The 25,637-nt window shown below is 43.8% G+C and overlaps 1 protein-coding gene across 4 annotated transcripts in view; it reads right to left on the bottom strand.

Annotated features, from left to right (window-relative positions):
* Positions 1–25,637, bottom strand: part of birc6 (baculoviral IAP repeat containing 6) — a 129,148-nt gene that overhangs the window by 76,919 nt on the left and 26,592 nt on the right. For all 4 annotated transcript variants that reach the window (XM_082558084.1, XM_082558087.1, XM_082558086.1 and 1 more), the window contains exons 6-30: positions 24,168–24,250; positions 23,852–24,077; positions 23,145–23,314; positions 22,380–22,438; positions 19,414–21,072; positions 13,254–13,403; positions 12,941–13,166; positions 11,766–11,926; positions 11,456–11,587; positions 11,155–11,286; positions 10,580–10,746; positions 10,071–10,204; positions 9,773–9,934; positions 9,518–9,649; positions 9,022–9,119; positions 8,774–8,921; positions 8,528–8,661; positions 7,542–7,688; positions 7,270–7,457; positions 6,363–6,674; positions 6,088–6,187; positions 5,669–5,883; positions 5,324–5,532; positions 2,606–2,958; positions 2,262–2,481 (exon numbers count right to left, since the gene is read on the bottom strand). In XM_082558084.1, coding sequence (XP_082414210.1) covers positions 2,262–2,481; positions 2,606–2,958; positions 5,324–5,532; positions 5,669–5,883; positions 6,088–6,187; positions 6,363–6,674; positions 7,270–7,457; positions 7,542–7,688; positions 8,528–8,661; positions 8,774–8,921; positions 9,022–9,119; positions 9,518–9,649; positions 9,773–9,934; positions 10,071–10,204; positions 10,580–10,746; positions 11,155–11,286; positions 11,456–11,587; positions 11,766–11,926; positions 12,941–13,166; positions 13,254–13,403; positions 19,414–21,072; positions 22,380–22,438; positions 23,145–23,314; positions 23,852–24,077; positions 24,168–24,250 — 5,717 coding nt within the window. The remainder of the gene's footprint in view (positions 1–2,261; positions 2,482–2,605; positions 2,959–5,323; positions 5,533–5,668; positions 5,884–6,087; positions 6,188–6,362; positions 6,675–7,269; positions 7,458–7,541; positions 7,689–8,527; positions 8,662–8,773; positions 8,922–9,021; positions 9,120–9,517; positions 9,650–9,772; positions 9,935–10,070; positions 10,205–10,579; positions 10,747–11,154; positions 11,287–11,455; positions 11,588–11,765; positions 11,927–12,940; positions 13,167–13,253; positions 13,404–19,413; positions 21,073–22,379; positions 22,439–23,144; positions 23,315–23,851; positions 24,078–24,167; positions 24,251–25,637) is intronic.

Raw genomic sequence — 25,637 nt, 5'->3', positions numbered from 1 at the left:
AGTTCTCTGAGTAGCATAGTACAGTGAGTGTCTCACTATGGGAAGGCCTCCTGTGTGACCTCATCAGAAGCTCAAATACCTTTACGTCTTTACAGGCTGGCTAAGTGACGCCCGTGTCATGAGGGGCTAGTGCCTCAGATGTCATTCAAAGCAAGTCCACCTCTTCCTTGCTTCCATAGAAGGCGGGTGGTCTGGTGAAACACTAACTCATGCTACTCAAGAGAACCGGGGTTATATACATAACCTGAAGTTCTCTTTGATAGCATTTGTTTCGTGTCTCACTATAGGAGGAAGACTAACTCCCAGATTGACAGACATGCCTGCTGAGAAGACAACTGTCACCAATAGCACTTCACAGGGGAGAAGCTCCCACCTGGGAAGACAGAGGACTGAATGCACCAGGTTAGGCGCTGTTACATCTAGCCTGTAAAACCTAGCAAATGTGTGAGGTGAGGCCCACCATGCAGCTGCACACACCTCCTGGATAGAAACTCCCTTAAAGAGAGCCCATGAGGTTGCCAGACCTCTAGTGGGGCAAGAGGCTGAAGACCCCTGCTAGTGAAGGCCAGGGCAATTGCTCCTACTATCCAATAGGAAAGGCGCTGTTTATACACAGGATTTCCCATATGTGGGAATCTGAGGTGAAAGGCGTGGGTAAAAGGCCAGCAGTTCTACAGAGGAACATGTGCCAAGAACCTTTGGGATAAAGGCAAGGTTGACCTTCATATAGAGTTGTCTTCAAGGACAGAAATGTTAACTCAAACCTGTTCCAGGGATTCAAAAGGGAAACAAGAGAATGCAGCTCTAAGCACCACTTTTCAAACACACGCCACGCTCTAGAACAGTGACTAGCGTCGATAACACTGTGGGGAAGCCCCACAGTGTTCAGGTTAAACTACTCACATAGAGCTAGCCTCTCTAGGTGGGGATGGAATATTTCCCCCCATGCAAGAGACAGGAGGTCTCTGCGCAGCAGCTGAAAAATCTCCACCAGCCAGTGCTTCCCTGGGCAGTGTGGGGCTATCAGGATGACAACGTGACCATTCTCTCTCGCTCTGGGCAGAGTTGGAGAAATGAGGGCATAGAGGAGGGTTCTTGGAGATTGTGAGCCACAGCATTCATCCCCAGTGGAGCTTTCTAATCGTGCAGGGGGGAAAAAACAAAACAAAACAAAACAAAAAAAAAACGGGACACTGAGCATTCTCCAAGTCCACAGTCGCCTGATCGAATTGCAGCCAGATCTGCTTCACCACCTCGGGTGAAGCTTCCAGTCTCCACACAGTGAGTTGCCCCTAGAGAGAAGATCTGCTCCAAAGTTCAAGATCCATGGCATGCGAGTTGCTCTCAGAGACAGCAGGTGAACACTGCTCCAGACCATCAGTCTGTGTGCCAGTGTGTGTAACTTGGGGCACTGTCTGTTGATGTAGGCCACAAATGTGGAATTGTCCGATCTCAATGAAACATGATGACCTCTATGCCAAGGCAGAAAATGTTTTAGCGACAGGTGAACTGCCAGCAGTTCCAGACAGTTTATGTGGGTAGAGTACATGTGAGAGCCCCATCCCTCATTCACTGCTCTGCCTTTGTTAGTGCCACCCTAGCCAACCACATACCACATGTTGCCATATACTTTTTTGATTGGTCAACATGGTACACTTTAACACCAATAGGGAAGGGGTGTTTTTTTTCTTTTCCTTTCTTTTTGCTCTGCAAGCGGAGAATTCTTGCTATAGCACTGTAGTTAGAAAACACTGTTTCTACCATTTCTTCCAGGAGTAAATACCACTGTTTTATTCAGAAAAATACACCGCATGTATTTTTTATCATAACTCTGGGTTTACATGGCCGATCAACAATTATAAATTCATATACAGTCCACACATCCACACTTTTGAAATGAAGAATCTGGGTCGTTGCATCTTGTTGCTGTGTCATCTTAAATTGGTCATGTGATTTGGACGTGCCAGCGTATCCATCGACTGCAGAGGGTTAAACAACTCTATGGTGGGAGAGGTTGGTTTTGATTTGGTTTATGTTTCCTTTCCTTTCCTTCTTTCTTTTTTTTTTTAACCGTTCATTAGAAGTCAACATTTTGATACAAACCAATGTGTAATGTCATGATTAGATTTTCCTGTGGGACTGAAAAATTATTTTATTTTTCATTAAAAACCCTACCTTTTTTCATTATTTATTATTATTATTTATTGAATTTCACATTAATCTAAAATGTTGTGACTATATGGAATCTGATAGTTCTTTACCTGTCCTGGGGAAAGATGAGCAGCTGTTCAGAGTTGTAGAGCTCCTGCAGTACATTAGAGAGGAACTGGCCCCACCAGCGCTCGCCTCCACAAAGCTGCACCAGCAGCAGGCCGGCATGAAGTCGGATCTTGGGCGTCCCACTGATGCAAAGATGTTTGAAGAGCTCCTCACAGGCCTTGGCATGGAATGTGCTCTGGAGCACCGAGGGGACAGAATGGCCTAAAAATACCCATAAAAATGAATCAATCATGTGTAACAGCGTTTCAATCCACACGTTACTAACAAAGTCATCTGTGAAATGTACAACTTCACTAAAAAGCAGATCCAGCAGAGTTCAGCTCACCATTATTAGAATGCAGCAGGCTGAGCAGTGTGTCCAGCAAGTAGCGGATGATGGTTCTCAGTTGCTCTGTGGAGGAGTTGTGAACTAGCTCCTTTGCTTCCGGAGCCCCAGCTGCTGAGAGTGACTTGCGGCTGGTACCCAGTGATACACGCAACCGCTGAACCGCATGGTGAGCCAGGTTAAGCTGTAGCTGAAGCTGGATGCAGTCCTGGTAGGCTGAGAAAACACGCTGATCTTCCTCAACAACCTTATCTGGTTTTCTTAAGAAGTACTGGGCATTGTTGGCGCTGTTGAGAGGTGGCAGGTCGATGTTCTGCAGAAGAGTCTCTAGCCGATGGCAAGCTAGATTATACCTGGTAAATAAATACAAAATTGGAAAATTCACAACACCACCAAAAAATTTACAAACTTCTTTTGCAGATGGTAAATGGTAAATGGCCTGCATTTGTATAGCGCTTTTCTAGTCCCTAAGGACCCCAAAGCGCTTTACATATCCAGTCATCCACCCATTCACACACACATTCACACACTGGTGATGGCAAGCTACATTGTAGCCACAGCCACCCTGGGGCGCACTGACAGAGGCGAGGCTGCCGGACACTGGCGCCACCAGGCCCTCTGACCACCACCAGTAGGGAATGGGTGAAGTGTCTTGCCCAAGGACACAACGGCCGAGACTATCCAAGCCGGGGCTCGAACCGGCAACCTTCCGATTACAAGGCGAACTCCCAACTCTTGAGCCACGATCGCCCCTCAGATGAAATCACTACATTATTTAAGTTATCCCAGGTGGACCTTTGTCAAAACTGGAAAGGCACCTAAAGAAAGCTCCAGCCGATCCAGGAGAGAAGGACAACCGCTGCCCAAGCGAACCCTGTAGTGATCCCATATGTGTCAGGAGTATCGGAGCAGTTGAGACACATTTTTTCTAAACACCGTGTCTCTGTGGCTTTTAAACCCCAAAACACGCTGCGCCAAAAATTGGTCCACCCCAAGGATCGGGTCCCCCGAGACAAACAGAGTAACATAGTGTACGCTGTTAAGTGCCAGGAGGATTGTCAGGATTTATACATCAGGGAAACCAAACAACCTCTGGCGAAGCGGACGGCACAACACAGAAGAGCTACCTCGTCAGGCTAGTGGACACTCTTTCAAAGATGAGGATGTACACATCCTGGACAGGGAGGAACGCTGGTTTGAGCGCGGAGTCAAGGAGGCCATTTACGTGAAAAGGGAAAGACCATCTCTGAATTGAGGAGGGGGCTTAAGGGTACAGCTTTCGCCATCTTACAATGCTATGATTGCAGCCATTCCCCAACTCTGTGAATGGTACTCATGGCCATTGATCAGTGGTCTTTGATCAGTGGGTTTTGGTCAGTGGTTGTTGATCAATGGTCATGAGAATTTGCATATTAAGATTAAGGAACTGACCTCCCAGCCCATTGTTCCTTCAATGGGCTGGGTTCAGTCATTGTGTAAATGTACTGTTTATAAGATTGGGGAAACCTGCAGTCAGCTGAGACTGAAGAAGTCACTTGGATGAGTGACGAAACGTTTCTCCCACAAAATGCTACGTCCAGATGAGCAGAATCAACTTTTGGATATTTAAGTTCAGTTTTACTAAACATAGTCAGGCCTAATTACTGGCAGACCTGTTGAATCAAGAAACCACTTAAATAGAACCCATCTGACAAATTGAAGCAGACCATGATCTAATGAAACAAAATCACTGATGTCTATCAGTCTGAAAAGGGCTAAAAGCCATTTCTTAAGCCTTGGAACTTCACTGAACCACAGTCAGATCCATTATACACAAATGGAGAAAACTCTGAACAGTGGTGAAGCTGGTGAGGCTGCTCTGCTGCCTCAGCACCTGGAAGACTTGCTGTGGTAAATGGGACCATGAATTCTGCTGTCTGGTTATGATCTCAAGCTGAAGCGTACTCGGGTTTCACAGCAGGACAATGGTCCAAAAGACACCAGCAAGTCCACCTTTGAATGGCTTAAGAAAAACAAAATGAAGACTTTGGAGTGGACTAGTCAGAGTCTTGACCCAGAATTCAATTGAGATTCTGTGGCATGACCTTAAAAGGGGGGTTCATGCTTGAAAATCCTCCAATGTGGCTGAATTACAACTATTCTGCAAAGATGAGTGGGCCAAAATTCCTCCACAGTGCGGTAAAAGACTCTTTGGGAGTTACTGTGAACACCTGATTGCAGCTGTTGCTGCTAGGGTAACCAACCAGCTCCCCTTAATAATAATAAACTTCATTTGGAAACTGAATTTTGTGTTTATTTGTGTTATCATTATCTAATAATTAAGTTTGTTTGATGATCTGAAACCTTGTGATACACGTAGTGATATAAAAAGTGTGATATACAATATACACAAACATTAGGAGATCAGGAAGAGGTCAAACTCTTTTTCACGACATTGTAGTGCTTTATACATGTCTTGTTTAACCATTTCCATCTAGCATTCACACACATTAACACTGTGATAAACACATCGGGAGCAACTTAAGGTTCAGTATCTTGCTCAAAGATATTTGGCATGCAGGCTGGAGTAGCCAGGAATCAACTCACTGACCTTTCAATTAGGAGATGACCTGCTCAACCTCCTGAGCCACAGACACCACCAAATATCTCAAGTCTGTTCAATGAAGCTATAGTCAAACTCAAATGAGGCATCTGTATCTGCTTTACTTCCTGTCTCACCTGCACTGGATGTCCTCCTGCAAAGCCACCATCATGGTCAGGTGTTGATCCACATCTGGCTGACTGGCAGCTTCGCTCTCTCCCCGAAGAGGATCATGCATCAGCTTCAGTTCACTCTCCCAAGGCAGGATATAAGTGTGGCCATAGTAGAAGCCCAGTGGAATCTTAGCACGAGCATTGGTGCTGCCATAGCGCCCAATCACAGTGATCTGAGAATATGAGGCAGCCCACAATAGCAGTATTACATCCATCATTGCGGCAGATTTTTAACTCAACAAAGAAATTTAAAACATCACGTAAGCCAACCCACAACTCTGCCCCAAAGTAAAACAGAGAGAAACAGACCTTCATGAACCTGCAAACAGGTGGTGGCAGCAGGTCATGCAGAATGAGGGAGTGGGTGCTGATGTCTGTGGCCACCACCAGCCTGCGGCCATCCACCTCCTCACCCAGAGTCCAGATGTCTATGGACAGAGAGGCCAGGTCGCCACAGGTGGGGATCAGAGCATCCGTCAGCAAAACAGGACGGCCAAAGTCCAAAGTTACAAAACGGCGAGCTCCTGGGAGGAAAAACATAGCACACTCATGAGCAAGCTCAGTTTATTTTCCACAAATATTTAATTTGACGGTATTTCCTAACGTAATTAGCAACAAATGAAACATGATTAAAACTTTCAGAAAGTTTCAGAATCTTCCAGTCTTAAAATATTGACATTTAAGCACTAGGTTAGGTGGTCAATATGGAATAGTCCTACATGACATACCCGAGTGCATCCGCTCTATGATGATTGACTGATGTGGAGGAGGCTGCAGGAAGTGAGATGCCTGGGAAATGGCCAAAGCCAGACCACTGCCCATTGGGCTCTGAGGCAGAAAGAGAGACATTTCTCATTTTACTGCAAAGCAATCTATCAAGTTAGATAAATCTATCTAGATCTAAAATCATTTGTTGAAAGTGATATATGCAGCAATAGCTATATAAATATCCCAATGACTCAGGGATAAATAGCCACAAAGCATGGAGCTACTTGTTACTAACTGGTTTGGCTTTCTGTGTGTTCTTGTGTGCAGCCAGGTTGACAGGCCCAGGGTCCATCATGGAACCAGGGAACAGGTGAGCCAGCTCAGCACTGAAGGCTGCAGAAACCACCTCATTGGGGGGTGTGAGAGGAGGGGTCATGAAGAGGGGTGTGGTTTTAGGTGTTGGGGGGATGACGTCAGAAGGATGAATGAAAAAGCCTGGCGCGGAGGAAGAGTTTGAAGGCACAGAGTTGTGTATAGGTCCCACGCCTGAGGCAGCAGCTGCTGCTGCTGAGGTGGTCTGATGCAGCTTAGCCTCCAGCTTGGCCTTCTGTTTACAGCATACAAAGAATATTACAGCCACAGGATAAAAACACTAGATTTGTATTAGAGCAACATGGCAAACTTTAGAGAAATCCAAAACTGGAAAAAGCTTTCAGCATTTCTTGTCTTTTAATTTCTTGGATCTCTTCAGTTTTGTGCAAACATTTAGTGTCCAGTCAGAACATGGTTTCCACAGCCATGAACTGTGGTTAGGTTTTTAAACTGTATCAAGTCCTTGCTACAATAATAGCATTTCTCGGTGGAAGAAATTAACAATCTGTAACATTTGGCTTCATATCCTTTATGAACCTTTGAGACTTTTTCTTACATCATCATGTCATAAAGATTTCTGCTAAATAAGTTTTATAACTTGGTCATTTGGTTCTCAGAAACCAGTGCCAAACAAACTCCTATTTCATCACTTCTCTACCTAGTGTGTGATTATTTACTTTTGAACCATTTCCATTCTGTTCTATTCTATTGTGTTCTAATAGCTAGTCTGTCTTAGGGTAAGAAAATGCTAATATGACCGCACTCCTGTCATTGAGTTTTGTTGAGCTCCTGCAGCTTAAACAGGCCAGATAACTGAACTAGTTCTTCACCTGCTGCTGCAGCTTCAGCAGCTGCTGTTGCTTCTCCTGCAGGACCTGCAGCTGCTGCTCTGCTGACACCATAGCATGAGACAACGACTGGAGAGCCACCTGAGCTGCAGAACTCAGAGCCGTAGAAGCTTCTCCAACCGTTCCCGTTGACAGGCCGCCCACTGTTGGGGTCACACCAAATGTACTCACTGGAAACAAAGAATACAACTTCAAGAAAGGACAGTTCCCATACTAAAACCTCAGCTAAAACCAAGCTAAGATCAAATGGTTACCAGTGAACATGCTGGCGTCATCTCGCTCCACCCGTGTGCCATCACTGGTGGAGATACAAGTAAAGTGCAAAGGTTCCACCTCCAAGAGTCCTGTTAATGCTGTGAAGCTGCCTTCTGCTGCTGCACAGCTGCTCACTTTTCCATTCCCTACGAAACATACAACATTCAAAACTAACTGAAAAAAAATATGCTTAACAAGCATTTGAGTTCCTCCTTTCACCCTTAAAACATAATGCTCTTTTTAATTTTTTCCATAAGCACTTGGTCAGAGTGGGAAAGAAAGATTCCCTTTTAACAAGAAGAAACCCCCAGCAGAACTGGCAAATGGAGGAGCAGCCAGTTGCCGTGGCTTGTTGACGGTGACTGGAGAGGGTGCACACACACACACACACACACCAAAAAACCCCACACTTTTTAGTACAGACCTATTGCAGCTTAACTAAGGGAGGACTCAGGGGCACCTTATTCAGCCTCCTTTCAAGTTACCCTGTGGAATTTTATTTCAACAGAAGTGTCTCCACTTGATGGGCTTCAAGGGTTTCTCAGTTTACTAGCTTGCTTTTTTTTGCATAAAGCTTGACTGGAATCTTTCAGGTCCAGTGAAGGTGCAATTTTGGTGTGTGGATGGGTAGACCCACATAAGTTGCAGCTTCAACAGGAAAGGCCAAATCAGAAGTTGCAAAAAGTCTCACTGAAATCTGACAAGCCAAGAAAAGTCTGTAGTTTGAAATGATTATATAGTAGATATTATGAAACTGTTCAGTGTATATTTTGCACACTGTACTTTAAAAAGCCCTGCGAGGTAAAAGATGCTTTGAGTTTTTTTCCCCTCTCAACTAGGTGTCAGAGCAGACTTGGTCATTAAAATGTATTTCATTTTCACATTATAGAGCCTTCTTGTGATAAAGGAGAGCAGTGCTTTAAGATCTGCAAGTTCAGGTCAGTGGTCACAGAAAGAAATTCCTGTGAAGTTTTAGTGCTCATACCTGAGAGTATGTCGGAGAGGTCGATCTCATCAGACTGCACTCCGATGCTGCTGTTGAAGGCATTCTTACATGAGGAACCGCTGACCTCCAAGTCAAAGAGCACTGGGTCAAATGGAGAGCTGTACAGTCCGTACCTGGGAACGAATAGATAAACATCCAAGAAAGGGGGATAAAATAAGGTGACGATAAGATGAGAAAAACGTAATTTATGAACCTAGGGTTTAGACTAAAGAGCTATACAGATACCTGGTCTGCAGCAGGGCCTCCAGTGGTGTGAGGCGGTCCTGCAGCTGTCGAGAGATGGCGGTGAGCAGGGAGGCACAAGCAGTGCTGCAGTCTGCCAGGTCCTCCTCCTTCACGTAATTTAACAACACAAAGTACCAGAACACTGAGCCTGGAAGCCCACAGAAGAAAGAGGAGAGGGTAAAACATCAAGTCTGGACAGTCAAGAAACACAGACAAGGGAGAGTGCTAGATGTTGCTCAATCACTCACCACCAGTTGCTGCTGCAGGCAAGTAAGGCATATTGTCCAGCAGAGCCTTCAGAAGGCTCACGCCAAAACCCTGCTGACTTGGTTCTCCTTTCCCATTACTGTAACAAGAAACAAAACTACGTGCTTGTTATTTTATTTAAGTAAACCTAAAAAACAAAACACAAGATACCAAGAGAGAACACATGTTACATTACAAGAAATTAATAACCCCTAATGTAAGCCTTGACTTGTGGTAGAGCCCTCTCACCCTTAAAAACATAATGTTGGCTGACACAACGCATTCAGCAGAGCACCCATTACTTTCTTTTTATGCCGAATGTGAGAAATTAACTGCACACTCTGTCTCTCTTCCCTTTTCAAATAAGTGGACCTGCCTAACAAACAGCATCTTAGCACTCCATCAGTGAACAAGGCCTCTACCTTATGCGTGTTAAGTTGTAAATTTGCCCAATTGTAAAAGAACTGTCTGCATCTTTGGCTCAAACAGGCTTCTTACCTAATGCAAAGTGCAAGAAAGCGAGCACATTTGTGTGCTATACTCCGGCCAGCCTCAAAGAAACACACCCGTACAATATCGGTAAGCCTCGTCCTGGTTTTCACCTGCAGACTCTCCTTTCCTTCTTTTAGGCTAAAAACAGGACACAAAATGCAATATTCCAATTAGTACAATGTGAACGTGATGGTCATGTATAATCTAGAGCCCTTATGGTAATGCTATCTTATATCTGTATGTCTCCAGGTTGACTTCTACCTGCAAGGTCCATTGGAGAAGACCCCAGCCAGCCAGCACAAGATATCTAGGATGAGGCTCTGGGCATGCTCCGTGGCTGGGTCGCCCTCTGTTCGCCGACACAGTGCATCCAGCAGCTTCTCATGGAAGTCTGGGAACTGCAGCATTGCACAGCGTTGGACCCTGAAAACGACAGAGCAGCAGACACAGACCAGCTAACTTGTAAAAAACCACCACAAAAACCATCTAAGCAAAAATGTATCTGTGTTAAATGTTTAACCTGACCACAGTGCCAGCAGCACCTCAGCAGTTATCTGACCTTTCTTTGGGAATTGACGTCTTCTTGAACCTTCTGATTGTGACTGAAACTTCCTGAAGCAGGTCGCATCCTCGCAGGTTTTCTACTTTCTTTGATGGAGCTGAGGTTTCCGTCTTCACTGCGGAGACTTTCTCCTACACACAAAAATAACAGGTAGCAAATACATGAATGTGGCTTTGTTTGGCATTTGGTAGTTTCACAAAGTCAAGGGTAGACCAGCTGTTCATTTTTTTTGGAATGTTTTTATCTTGGAAAACAAAATGATTGCAAAAACAAGACTTTTCATAGTATAAGAATTATTCAATAGTTCACTTTGGACCAATCAAGTTACATCTTCCGTTTTTTTCTTTATTTAAAAAATAAATAAACTCTCCACTTTCAGTGGAAACAAATGAGCCGACAGCCTCGGTTGACAAAACATATAGAAACATTACTCTAAACGGGCTGTAACTTGATGAAATCCAACACTTATGTGCCATCTGACTGGCTTAGGAACTGTAATTGTGTACCTTAGAAGCCTGAGCCCTTTGAAGGAGGGTTGACAGTGAGTGCGCTTTGGTGCCCTGAGGCTTGGAACTAGGCATTCTCACCACGGGGCGGGGGTTCTCCTCCGTGCCCTTATCACTTACTGCCTTGATGTGAACCAGGAAAGAGCGGTACTTCCCTCCTGCCATGCCTGCAGCAGAGAGGGATCAACAGGACAATTGTAAAACACTGACACACACCTGTGTAGATGAATATGAACTGCAGGCTATGATCAGGAAGTCATTTCACATCTAACAGTCAGCATTATAACCATCTCACTGAATTGTTTATGTCACGACGATCTAGGAGTTTGACCATGAATTTCCAAATAAAGGGCTTCCAAAGTAGTTTGGAATACTGGTTTGACAAATTAACTTTATTGTCATCATTCCTATATTTACATCAACTTGAAATGAACTGTGTGTTTGGCAGTCTTGATGATCACCAATGCCACTGGAGAAACAAATATTAATTCTAAACCAGTACGAGATTCAGGTGGCTATTGAAACTGCTTTAGTCTGATATACTGAAAATTAAGACCTGGCTATGTGTTTATTACCTTTTACCAGCTTGGGGCTAGTGAGGCTGAGCATACCAGCATGGCCAGAGAGGTCTAGCCCACTGGCCAGCCATACTGGACCACACAGGATGTCCTCCTTGTGGTCTTCCAGGAATGGACACAACATGGAGCCTGCAATAAGCATATGAAACCACAATTTTATGTTTACATACAGTTTATTTACAAAAAGAAAGAAATAATTTCAAAGTCGAATCATCATCTGAAATGAAAGGTTCTAGGTGAGTGATCATCTGCAGGGCAAATAAGTGTTTATAAATTCAAACTGCCTAAAATGTTTGACCTGATGTCTCCTCTATGTCCATGAACTGGATGTCCTCTGTGAAGTCTTGCATTACAGGTTGGCCATTTCTCTCCCCATTTGCATGAAGGACATTGGAAAGAGGGAACGAGATCTGCCTGTCCACAGCTGTTTCTGTTGAAGCGATAAGGAGTAATACTGAGATGTATAAAGTCAGTTCTATCTAGTAAGAATAAAATACATACTAACTGAATGAGAAATGATGAAAACTTCCCCCCAAAAGAAAGCTGCTTTAATCTGAAACACTGCTGGTTAAAAGCAATCATTAATTGTATAAAAACAATGTCCTCACCACTGACTTTGCCCAGCCCAGGTGCTTTGTTTTTAAGCAGAGTGACCTGGATCTGAGGAATGTTGACGATGTTGGCATTCAAGACAAACTTAAAGTCCACATGGCCCACCATGCAGGCCTTGGGCAGCACCAGTTCAAACACATGCTCATCCCAGCTAGAGCTGAAGACAGAACAGAGGTCATCATTATTAAAGAAAGTATTCCTACACGATCACATTATCAACCATTTCAAATATTAAGCATGTCAAGCTACACACTGACTCGTGAGCATACCAGTTGATGGTGAAATGTCTGTAACTCCAGTAGATGAGGAAAGTATGATCAAGATTTCAGATACAAAACAGAAACCAAAAGTAGAATTTGCTGCTCTAGAACTGTTGATTATAGCTGAGATTCAAGTACATATGATTCAAAACATGAGTTATGTCTAAGTGTGACTGGAACATGTGCGAAGACCTGACTAGCAAACAAGACTGACAACTGTTTTGATACATTAGCAGCAGATTCATAAATAAATATTCAAAATGTTGGTTATCAACTGGGAGATGTGTTACTGATACCCGGAACACAGACTGGTGACAACGAGTTGATCCGTACATGTCATTTCTATACGGTTTTGGATTTTCTACCCTGCGTGTCAGCTGGAGTGTACCTGTTGCTAGTGGGCTAGCATACTAAAGCTAAGGGTAAGAGCAAAGGATCTGATGATTTTACACCAACAGCTTCTTTTTTCTGTACATTTTTTTTACTTTAGCACAAACTCAAGTTGACTAAAATTAAAAAGCTTAGCTCGTTAATGCTTTCCCTGTCTGCTTCTCTTGCTCAATCTAACAGTTATCTAAGAGACTAAACTTGGCTCAAATGTTTGCTCCACCTCTCTTGTCTGCTCACTATGTGAGAGGTCCATTTACACTGACAGTAAAAGCAGGGAAGGGAGAAACCAGTACAACAGCACTAGTCGGTACTTAATACATACAAAAAAAGTTAGTATTTTGTTATCTTTGTTGGCAACAGGCAAAGATTTCAAGGAAGAGTGATTCTTAAAGAAAAATCTCCTCACAAACCTGTGGGACTGTGTTTTCTCCTGCAGTCTTTCACTTGTTAGGCAAATTTGCATCCCTACACTATAAAGCCACTAGCTCAGACATAACAGTACAGATAATTAAAACTGCTACCTGTCACTTTGAAGTTTCCAAGTACGTGTGTGCTGGGCTGCATCTCCATGGTGCTGCTGATGAAGGTGCTGTGGGTGGCGTCGCTGTTGTTGCTCCTGCTGCACCTCCACCCAGCACGGGGGAACTGTGGCTGAGAAGCGTGGGGTCAAAGTCTCAAAGCGTGTCAGCTCTACCAGGGACATCAGAATCTCTGTGGTCAGTGGTTGATCTACCAGTAGGTCCACTCCTAAACAAAGGCCAGAACACTTTTTAAGTTACGCATCAAAACTGATGTAGTGAATTACTGACTCAGTGTGTCTAGAGACAGGTCTACCTGTAATCCCGGGGCTAGAAGGGTTAGAGGAGGGTTTGGCCCCCTCAAGCAGCAGTTCAGCCCCTTTAGAAAGGGGGCCATCAATAAACATGTCTCCGTCATCTACATCTTCACACACACCTCCAATTTGAAGGAAATGAAGTTCTCCACCTTCAGGAGAGCAGAAACAAAAAAAACATTAGAAAAAGATACTCTAAAAAGAACCTCCAGTTTTTCAGAAATATTAATCCTTATTCAGGAGATTTTATGTTGTTTCATATAATAAATTCATATTAAATTATTGTTATTTTGTTCTAATAATAAATAAATATAGACACTGGTAGTAATTTCACAGTGAAATTGTTCAGACAAAACAATTCGAAGAACTTCTAAGAAAATTCTAACTGTCATTTAGCAATTTGAAAATTGTCTTAAATAATATGAAAAGGAAACAAAATGGTCTAATTTTTGTCCTGGTAATGCTTCAACTTTTTCATAACATTATGAAAGGCCACATAAGACCTTCTTCTGCTCTCAGACAAACGCCTCTGGTTGTGAGCACATAACCCTAAACCACCAGCAACTCAACCTTCTATTTCCAAGGGGCAGCCAATCAGCAAGTAGATCTTAAAGGATGGACCTTCAAGGGTAAACAGATAAAACAGCTTGCTTCATCCTTTGTTATTATTATGCAAAATGTGTTTAAGTGGCATAAAGATTAAATAAGTTGTTTTTCAATTAAACTCATGGAAGGAATGGTGTCTCAGGTCATTATGGATCACTGAAATCAATCTCGGACACCTATGATCATTAGTTTGCCAGGTGAGCCCAGTTAAAGGAAAAACTACTAAAGAAGGATGTTCCACATTATTAAGCAGACCAGCATTTTCAAGCAATATGGGAAAGAAAAAGGATCTCTCTGCTGCTAAAAAAGTGAAATAGTTGAATGCCTTGGACACGTTAATGTTCATGTAACGTTAGATATTTCACAAAAACATAAGCGTAATCACTATGATGTTAGGAGATTTGTGGCTGAATCAGAGCACACATGGGTTCATGCAGATAAAGGTACAATGAGGAAGGTTTCTGCCAGGCAAATACATCAGATTAAGAGAGCAGCTGCTAAAAGGCCATTACAAAGCAGCAAACAGATATTTTTGAAGCTGCTGCCGCCTCTGGAGCCCCGCAAAAGTCAAGGTGTAGGATCCTCCAGAGACTTGTGAGTTGTGCATAAATCTTCTATTTGGTCAACCCTAACCAATGCTCACAAGCAGAAATGGCTGCAGTGGGGCCCAGAACTACATGAAGACTAGTTTTCAAACAGTCTTGTTCACTGATGGGTGCAGTGCAACCCTGGGTGGTCCAGATGAATGGAGTCGTGGATGGTTGGTGGACAGCCACCATGTCCCAACAAGGCTGCAACATCAGCAAGGATGTGGTGAAGTCATGTTTTGGGTCGGAATCACGAGGAGAGAGCTGGTTGGCCCTTTAGGGTCCCTGAAGGTGTGAAAATGACCTCTGCAAAGTATGTAGAGTTTCTGACTGACCACTTTCTTCCATGGTAGAAAAAGAAGAACCGTGCTTTCCGCAACAAAATCATCCTCATGCAAGACAATGCACCATCTCATGCTGCAAGGAATACCTCTGCATCATTGACTGCTATCAGCCTAAAAGGAGAGAAACTCATGGTGTGGCCCCCATCCTCCTCTAACCGCAATCCTATTGAGAACCTTTGAGGCATTCTCAAGCAAAAAACTATGAGGGTGAGAGGCAGTTCACATCCAAACAGCAGCTCTGGGAGGCTATTCTGACATCCTGCGACGACATTCAAATAGAAACTCTCCAAAAACTCACAAGTTTCATGGATGCAAGAACTGTGAAACTGCTATCAAATAAGGGTTCCTATGTTAATATGTAACTTGCCCTGTTAAGATGTTTTTGATTAAAAAAAAACTTGATTTCTCTAAATATGAACTCCTAATGCTGCAGATTCAACAAATGACCATTTTCAATTCTCTACAATCTTTAAAGTGTTTTGAAACTGTGTGCTTAATAATATGGAACAGTGCATTTTAAGTTTTTTATTTTTGAAAAACATACCGTTCTCATTGGGAGGTTTGTTCAGTAACATTTGAATTACACTAATGGTTGATGACTCAAAAATTATGCTGACTGTCATTTGAATTGACTATTTCAGAAAATCAGAGAAAAATATCATTAGCAAAATAATTTGGAAGACAGTGTACTTATATATATTTTCAAGAACAAGGTCTATGTGCACAACTGTAATGACTACGGGGGGATAAGGGATAAGGAGCTACATCATGAAGAAATAATCATAACTTGCATCTCTCAGGGAGCAAGAACATGAGGGGAAACAGCACCTTTGCATGGTTCTGGCTCATTCTCAGCTAATTCATTAACATACTCCTTGTGGTTAGTCTAGCTCGCTGCAGGTACATTGACAGGTTTCTCCTTGCCTTTGGAGTTGGATGAAGATTACCTGTGAGTCAATCGAGCAATCTGTCTTAAAGATATGAATAGGCATCTTCAGCCAGGACACAGAGGGACATGACATCCCATATTATATTTGCTGCACTGAGTAAGTTCAATGAAAGGGAATTACCTACAACAGATCAACAGTATCTAAAAATCATGTATTTAAGAGATAGGAAAATAAATCAAGATGAGCTGACAGTATAACTGCCTCTTTGTTACACCACCATAACAACCCTCTCAACCCTGCTTCCCCGTGATTTAACACCGCGGGTGTGATTTGCAGATGCCGTGCAGGTGCGTCCATGCGGCACCACAGACCACGCCCCACCACACATACCTACATTCAACACAGAATGGAACACCATGGATTGGCCTACCTACAGATCCTAGACCTCAAATAGTGTGGGATCATCTACATAGACAACAGAACAAAATCAAGCCAACATCCAAAGAAGAGCTTTGGAAAGTACTTCAAGAACCCTGAAGACTACTTAAAGAAATGACAAGAAGGCGTGCCTAAAGAATAAAAGACAACCATACTACAACATACAAATACTGACTTTTAAGCTCTTGAGAATTCTTTTTTATTTTTGTTTCAATAAATCACTGCACCAATGTCCCATTTTCCTTGTAGAATATAACGAAATCATACGTGGCTTAAGACTTTTGCAGTATAGCATTCCATTACACTGTTTAACTTCTTCATGTGTATTCACTGAAGACAAAGGTTTTCACGCAAAGAGCTGGATTTCAACCTAAATCTGTGTTTGCTGGTTCATTAGTCCCACCGTATATATTACACAAGAAAAAGAAAATAAACAAATGCTGGAATCTTTCTAGTCAACAGCTTTTAAACAAACCAATGAGTCACTCGATGACATCTTCCATCATTGTTATGAACACAGTGTTGTTTCACTAGTTATGCAAAATGTCCTTTCATTCAAGAAATAATACTGCATCATGTAGAGAATAAAACATTTAAAAAAATTTATGTTATATTTTTCAAAAATCACAGTCCAATTATTTCATAAAATAATTCAACTACTTAAAATAAAACAAGAGAAACCGAGTAAGGATGTTGGGGTTCTTCCTGGTGGATGAGGGGGTTTCTTCTTTCTTCACTTTAGGGTCAGGGAACGGGTCCTGACTGTCATCTGCGAGTGGCAGTTCAGAGTACCCAGCCTTCTTAGAGTCCCTGGGTGGGATGCTGGAAGGTGCTCAACCTGGAGACTCTGTTGTCCTGCTGGGAGACTTTGATGCTCACGTGGGTAACGACAGCGAGACCTGGAGGGGCGATTAGGAGGAACGGCCTCCCTGATCTGAACCCGAGCGGTGCTTTGTTATTGGACTTCTGTGCAAATCACAATTTGGCGATAACATACACCTTGTTCAAACATAAGAGTGTCCATAAGTGCACATGGCACCAGGACGCTCTAGGCTGCAGATCGATGATTGATTTTTGTAATTGTATCACCATACCTGCGACCATATGTTCTGGACACTCAGGTAAAGAGAGGGGCTGAGCTGTCAGCTGATCACCACCTGGTGTTGAGTTGGATCAGGTGGCAGGGGAGGACGCTGGACAGACCCGGGGCACCTAAACGCGTAGTGAGGGTGTGCTGGGAACGTCTAGCAGTCCCCAGTCCGTGAGATCTTCAACACATACCTCCGGCAGAGCTTCAACAGCATTCCGAGGGAGACTGGGGACATTGAGTCCAAATGGACCATGTTCAGCATCTCCATTGCCGAAGCTGCTGCATTGAGCTGCGGCCGCACGGTGGTTGGTGCCTGTCATAGTGGTAACCCCCGAACCAAATGGTGGACACCAGAGGTGAAGCGAGCCACCAGGCTGAAGAAGTCCTATCGGGCTTGGTTAGCCTGTGGGACTCCGGAGGCAGCAGACAGTTATTGACAGGCAAAGCGGAATGCGGCTCGGGCAGTGGCTGAAGCAAAAACTCGGGTGTGGGAGGAGTTTGGAGAGGCCATGGAAAAAGTGCACTGCACTGTGTATAGTGCTGGTGGAGCGCTGCTGACATCGACTGAGAAAATTGTCAGGCGGTGGAAGGAATACTTCAAGGACCTCCTTAGTCCCATTGACATGTCTTCCGAGGAGGAAGCAGAGTCTGTGGATGAGGGGGGTGACCCACCAATTTCTGGGGGCGAGGTCACTAAGGCAGTTAAACAAGTCCTTGGTGGCAGAGCCCCTGGTGTGGATGAGGTCCGCCCCGAGTTCCTGAAGGCTCTGGACGTTATAGGGCTGTCCTGGTTGACATGCCTCTACAATGTTGCGTGGAGATCAGGGGCAATAACCCTGGACTGGATGGTGGTCCCCATTTTTAAGAAGGGGGACCGGAGGGTGTGTTCCAACTACAGGGGGATCACACTCCTCAGCCTCCCTGGGAAAGTCTATGCCAGGGTGCTGGAAAGGAGAGTTCGTCCGCTAGTTGAACCTCAGATACAGGAGGAACAATGCGGTTTTCGTCCTGGTCGCGGGACACTGGACCAGCTCTTTATACTCCCTAGGATACTTGGGGGGTGTTTTGTGGACTTTGAGAAGGCATTCGACCGTGTCCCTCAGGGTGTCCTGTGGGAGGTGCTACGGGAGTATGGGGTGTCTGGCCCATTGCTACGGGCCATCCGATCCCTATACAACTGTTGCAAGAGCTTGGTTCGCAATGTCAGCAATAAGTCGGACTCGTTCCCGGTGGGTGATGGGCTCCGCCCGGGCTGCCCTTTGTCACTGATTCTGTTCATAATTTTTATGGACAAGATTTCTAGGCGCAGCCAAGTGGCGGAGGGCATTCACTTTGGTGGCCTCAGAATCTCATCTCTGCTTCTCGCAGATGATGTGGTTCTGTTGGCTTCATCGGGTGGGGGCCTCCAGCTTGCACTGGAATAGTTCGCAGCCGAGTGTGAAGCAGCGGGAATGAGGATCAGCACCCCCAAATCTGAGGCCATGGTTCTCAGCCAAAAAAGGGTGGAGTGCCCACTCCGGGTCAGGGATGAGTTCCTGCCCCAAGGGGAGGAGTTCAAGTATCTCGGGGTCTTGTTCGCGAGTGATTGGAGAAGGGAGCCGGAGATCGACAGACGGATTGGTGCTGCGGCCGCAGTGATGCGGCCGCAGTGATGCAGACGCTGCACCGGTCCGTCGTGGTGAAGAGGGAGCTGAGCATAAAAGCGAAGCTCTCAATTTACTGGTCAATCTACATCCCTACCCTCACCTATGGCCACGAGCTGAGTGGATAAGCTACAGGAGGTGCCTGGGGAGAGGGAGGTCTGGGCTTCTCTGCTTAGGCTGCTGCCCCCGCGACCCGGCCCCAGATAAAGTGGAAGAAAGTGGATGGATGGATGGATGGATGGATGAGTAAGGAATTTCCAAAGTACTGACATACACATGGCCCAGATTTTATGTTGAGATTACTAATAAGAATCTAACATAAATCCGACCCTTAATTGTTTTATACAGAACACCCATAAACTTTGTGAACAAAAGGGCACTACTTTTACACTAGACTTAATGAGTTATAACATAAAATACATAATATGATGATATAAGTCTAAGAAAATTTGCACACATGAAAGAAAAACTTTCATAAAAAGATAAAGTCTGTTTATTTATTCCATCAGCAGCAATACTGTCAGCAGGGAAATATGCAGAAACAAAAAGAAGGGAAAAACCTACCTTTGGTGCAGGCACAAAGGCGATCTGTCCCAGAGCAATAGGTAACTGAGACAAATGGGTCCGTCTCCTCTGCTGACCCCTCCTTTTTAGGTGGCTCCACCTTAGCTAGGACCTCTAGTGTGGACAGGTCCAGTATCATAATAAACCCAGCCCGTGTGGTTACCACCAGGTGGCCCAGGCCTGTCACCTCCAGCCGCTTGGAGTCTTTGTGGGTGGAGGCAGAGGTGGAGGGACTGGTAACAGTAGTATTGCTGCTGTTGGTAGCTGCTCCACACACAGTCCCAGTTCCAGATTCAGCAGAGCCTGACGGACCTGTTCCAAGCCCAGAAGAGCTATTTTTTGGAGTTGTTGGGAGAGCCTCCTCAGGAGCCTCTTCACTGTCATCTTCCCTGCTGTCAAGCACATCAGGAGGAAGCAAAATAAGGGAGGTAATGGCATCCCGAGAGTCCCAGATCTGCTGTACTTTGATAGGTTCCTCATCCAAGGTGACAATACGGGTGGAATAGTTGAGCTTGTATAGTGCAAGATATCCACCTCCACTCTCATCACTTGGGGACCTTTGCTGCTGCTGGTCTCCTGGGGGAAGGATGAGCGGTGTCTGTGGTGGCGATCCACCTGGGTGGTGGCCTTCCACCCCATTTGCAACTGGATGTAAGGGGTCTGCTTTTCGTTGGCTGCAGAGTGCAGAGTGCAGGCGGTTGAGATTATTAAGAGCTTCTACTTGGTTTGTAGCACTCAGAGACTCAGAGCCACAGGGCTGCAGGGCAACCAGCAGGTGCACACCATCCCAGCAGGGTGTTATCGAGTCCACATAGAGATTCTCCTCCTCGAGCTGTTTGGGCAGCCTCAAGCACTGTACCAGTGCTCCAGGTCGAGGCGGACTGGAGGCTGTTGCTGCAGCCAGTGTGCTCCATTTTTCCATATGCCCATCCAACCCTGCCAGATTGGCAGCATCAGCAAACTGCTGAATATAAGTGATGGGGGGGTCCTGAAGAAGAAGCTGCTCGTGGGTGTCAAACTCCATCTCAATGATTTGTGGCACAGTGAAGCCCTCCTCATGGAGCCCCTTGCTCATTAGGTTATTCATCTGAGCAAAGACTTGTCCTGAGGACTTGTCATCTACTTCTCTGATACTGTACAGCAGAAGCACAGGTATAGTCCTGCGTACAGCTGGAAGAGAAGAGGGGCTAGCAGGTTGGGAACCTGCTAAATTAGAGAAACCCTGCTCTTGTGCTGCAGTTTGAGGATTACAAGTCTCTATCTCCATAGGACCCTGTTCCTGTAGAGGTCCAGGGTGAAAGGGCTCGGTCCCATGAGTCCTAAGTGGACCATCTGCGGTCCTGCGTGTTGTAGCTGTGGTTGTGGTTGTAGGTCGAACCATGGGAACACTGGATGCTGAGCGATAGCTGAGCAGGCCTCCAGCCAACAAGCAAGGAAAGGGAATGTTGTGGTGGTCAGGGGCCTTGTCCTTTGTTTTGGCCTGGTTATGAATCTTAGTTTGGTTTAATGAGGGGTTGGCACCAAGCTCCTCGAGGTCCTTAACAGTATCCTCCAACACACTGGCTACTACCTCCCATTGAAGCTTCTCAGGCTGTTGGAGCACACTCAGTGCCGTCACTCCTAGGCTCACATCCATGCTCTCCCACTGGGACGGCTGGCCTGAAAGAGAAGGGGGGGAAAAAATGGTCCAAGTTAGTCTTCGCCAAACTATAACAAAATCAGTAATTCAAACAACATTATTTAAATGAGGCTGGGAAATAGGGTTGTAAAAATCTTCCAACCAACAATTGTCAGTCCAATAATCGACGATGGGCAAAATATTCGCAGACTTTTTGATGGGCGGAGCAATGTAATCATGCACGGACTGATTTGTGTGTTAACAATACAGAAGTCCAAACATGGACGAACTAATTTCCCCCAAAAATTAGGGCTGTCAGCGTTAACGCGGTCGTCATGATTAACGCGATTCAAATTTTTAACGCGCTCAACCCATCTAGAGCACAGAATGAATAAACTTTGGACAAACTGCCCGAAATGCGTTGACAGAGACATTTCAGGGATTTTGACTCAGTTTGCACAACAGATGGGTTAACTGATAATTGTGTTAGTCGTGATGATGGCGCGTTAACGCTGACAGCCCTAAAAAAAAAAATATATAAAGTTGCCAATTTGGGATGAAAGAGTTAAACCTAAGGATGTAACCACAGCAGTGTGCCACTTGTGCAGACATATAGTGCGAGCAAAGTACTGAAACACCACAAACTTGCACAGCATGTACGTGTCCACCGCTGAGTATGCTGGGCTATCACCAGCTTCTGCAGCTCCATCAACGAGCATTTCGGTGCACTCTGAGGAGGGCGCATTTGCGCACAGATGAAAGAGGGTGCTGTTAAAACAGCCCTATTATTTTTTCCTGTTGACTGCTCCATCATTATTAGCAAACTCACTCATGGGCAAATGAATAAGTAAATCGCCCTTGTAAAAACGATGGCCGATGGGCTCAGCCTATCGTCGATATATTTGTCCAGTCACCCAACCCTACTGGGAACTTAGTGCACTCATAGTATCTCATGATTGTTATGATTTCAGACTATTAAAACATTCTATTTATTCATTCTATTTATTAAAAAAGAGAAACACTGAACTCCGTGACAATTTTTTGCCCTGAAATATGTACTTTCACTTGGTTTCCCAGCAATTTGCAGAATGTAATAGGCTCCTACTGCCAAAAAATGTACCTAGAAGATGCTTGCTGACAATCATTAAACAACAAAAAGAATATAAAACTTTAAATACCAGATGCTAGACACATGAAATATTTGAAACAAAGTAATATTAGTATCAATGTTAAGTCAAAGTCAAAATAAAAAGAAATATCTAAATGAAACTACAACAATGTCAATAGTTTCTTTGAACTTTTACAAAAAAAAAGGAAGAAAAAAAAAGGAAGTTACAAATGCTTGTACCTGTTACTGACTCTGACCGGGAATGCTCATCACTGTCTGAGTCCTCCAACTGGTCATCACTGGAAAACAACAAGTGAGAAAAATCAAGACTAATATCATAAAACAAAAACTAAGAACCCTGACTGTAAAAACTTACAAATACTAAGTTAAATCCCTCTTTCTTTTTACTTTTATTTTTACATTGTTTATTGTATTTTTTTGGTTTTCTTTATTCTTTTTTTTTCTCTTTTTTTTTCCCCTTTTAAACACTTTCACCTTTTTTCCTCACATAACAGAAAAGCATTACCTCTTGCTAAACTGTCACATTTTATGTCACAGACAAGTCATTATCATCTACTTAAAGCAGAACAAACCAATCAGTTCAAACCTATGTTCACCACAAAAATCCCAAGAAGCAGATGCCATTATACGCTCAAATTAGTTTCTGATACTGGCTATACATGCTCCCCCCACACTCAACCAGTTAATTTTTGAATATACATTTTGTATAGGGTTTTTATAGATAATTAATTTAATAAATAAACTGTTGAATACAGAATAGAAATGTATGCTGGAGTTTGTCAGGAGAAACATGCTGCAACAAAGAACATTTTCTTCTCAATTTGTATCAGGAACATTCTCTGTACTGGAAATACTATAAAATCCATGAGTCTGAAAGGGCTGGTCAACTCTAAAACATTGTATCCTTATTAATAATTTCAAACACAATATTCCTATAAAATTATCTTTCAAGTTTAAATGAATTAAAATGTGAATGTGTTTTACCTGTCTCCCTCGAGTTTGGGTAAATCGGAGCAGGAGGATGACTCTTCTAACCATGCCAAAGTTGGTCTCCGAGACTCAGTTAGTGCATGCTGGCCCTGCTCACCACTAGACAGGATCAACTGTCTCAGAATGGCTGGGTCATATGGGTTGATGTCAAACTTCAAGTGCACCTGTTGAACACACAGGTACACACTTTTTACCTGGAGTCATAGTCAACAACATAAACAAGACTGCCCTACTCACTCAACTTTTGTCTGCTTATGCTCCAAGCTAAGCAAGTAAGCAATCAAATCATGTAACATGTTGAAAAGAGCCTCAGGAAGTGTATTAGTGTCCTGCTGAGGCTCGTACATAGACTTAGTTATAGTGTGACTTCTTTACAAATCTGATATGGTAACAAAGTAAAACAAAGCTGCTCAACTGTTTCTATGCACCATGTGTATCTGGGAAATTATAACTTAAAAGACGTGCTTTGGGTTGGTAACAAGGATCAGTTACTTTAATCAGCTGCTTTAACCAGACATTTTTGAGTGCCCTTGCTGGCATCATGCCTTTTACCAATAAAGTAGGTCGATGGATTTGTGATATCACTGTTGCATTGCTTTTTGTTCTAAGACCTGGTAGGGCACTATAAAGTGCTGTGTTGTGCATGCATTCCATTGTGCAGGTAAAGAGTCAGCCAGGCAAGGATTGGTTGGTACTCTGACCTTCATCATTTTGGAGACATCCCAGATGCAAATCTTGCCCCTCTTGGTGGCAGCAGCCAGGAACTGTGGGCAGCTGCCAAAACCATAGCAAGCAATCTTGTCTGAACGATCAGGACTGTTTGGAAACTGTGCGGGTGTTGTTGCCAGTGTCACCGACAGTGGGACGTTCTGTGTGTGCTCTCCCTTCACAAATGGACAATTGGGAGAATGCCGCTCATGTTCAGACCTGGGGAGTAATAAAGAAACGCTTGCCATTATAATACAATTATTATGTTGTGAGTAAGATGCATGTGTGTTTATTTAATAATCCACTCACCAAGGTTCGTCTGTTGGTTCCCAACAGACCAGGCACACGCTGCAGGTGAAACACATGGCTCTGTCATCCCCTGATGAGGCAGGCTGCAGGAACACAGTAGGGAGGGGGTTAATTTCACTGACCGCCTACTTTCCCTGCTGATTTTTATTGTAAAGAATGTAGTGTTTGTACAGCACATGTTGTAAAAAATAAATATATATAAAAAATAGTGCTGTCAAAATTATCGCGTTAATTGTTAAGATCAACGCGAAATGTTTAATGCATTAAAAAAATTTAACGCTGATTTTGTTTTTTTATTAATTTCCTGTAATCTAAGACCTTTAAATTCATGAGCACCTCTGGAGGAGGGGGCAACAGTGTGCTATGCTGGCGTTTGGCCTGACAGAAATGATTAGAAGAAGAAGAAGAAGTGACACCATGCTACTATCTAGCTAACACTAGCTAACACACGCAAGCATGGACGAGGGCGGACTTTTGGGTGGAAAGTTTCTCTTTAAGAAGTTGCCTGATGGCTTGTTGGACAAAACGAGAGTAAGATGCACAATTTGCAACGCTGAATTCAAGTACCACAGAAGCAGTTCATCACTGGCGTATCACCTGAGAGCAAAACACCCAACTGAATCCACCTCTACGGGACCTCGCCAGTCTACGCTTCAGGAGTATGGTGCTTGTGGACGAATAACAAAAAATGTGAGAGAAAAGGTAACCAATTCCTTGGTTGTTTGGATAGCTAAAAACTGCCGACCAGTTAGCATAGTAGAAGATGATGGACTGAGAGAAGTCATTCGTGCTGCATCAGGAGATGAGTGTTACAATCTGCCCTCGAGAGGAACCATTGTGTCGAGACTGCACACTTTGTATGGGGACCAGAGGGCTCAGCAGTCCAGCAAGCTTGTGCAAGTAAGGAATGTCGCTCTCACCGGAGACCACTGGACTTCGGTGAACAACGATAATTACTTAAAATATAAAGAATAAAAAAATGTAATTGGAGCCAGGCTATTAATAAAGTAATTGAGATTAATCGCAATTAATAACAGAAAATTGTGAGATTAGTTAGTTAATTTTTTTTAATCTATTGACAGCACTAATAAAAAAACAAACAAACATGAAATCACTACAGATAAAAATGGTGTTAGGTTTTGTATTGTTGATTGTCATTTATGCTTAGAAATATTTAACCATATATGCTTAGAGGTGTATAATCAATTGTGTAGTGATAGGACTGATCTTTAGCAGGCTGCAAAGGCTTGGTGTGTATTCCACACTAGAATGCACACCCACAGTCTAGGAACATCAGAGAGGTCCTATCTTCTCTTTGTTGATATATGGTATAGCAAACACACGTATATCTCTTTAAGTATAAGAGCCTTTTGTTTAGATAGATCTGCTAGACGCCTGGCACCAGCTTTGGGGAGTCTTCACAGGGTCACATCTTGACCTCACACAAATCACACCACACACACACACACA

Source organism: Aulonocara stuartgranti (genome assembly GCF_965226115.1).
Source record: "Aulonocara stuartgranti genome assembly, chromosome: 13".
NCBI lineage: Eukaryota > Metazoa > Chordata > Actinopteri > Cichliformes > Cichlidae > Aulonocara > Aulonocara stuartgranti.
Note: the sequence above shows the minus strand (reverse complement) of the source record. Positions and strands in the feature narration are given on the sequence as shown.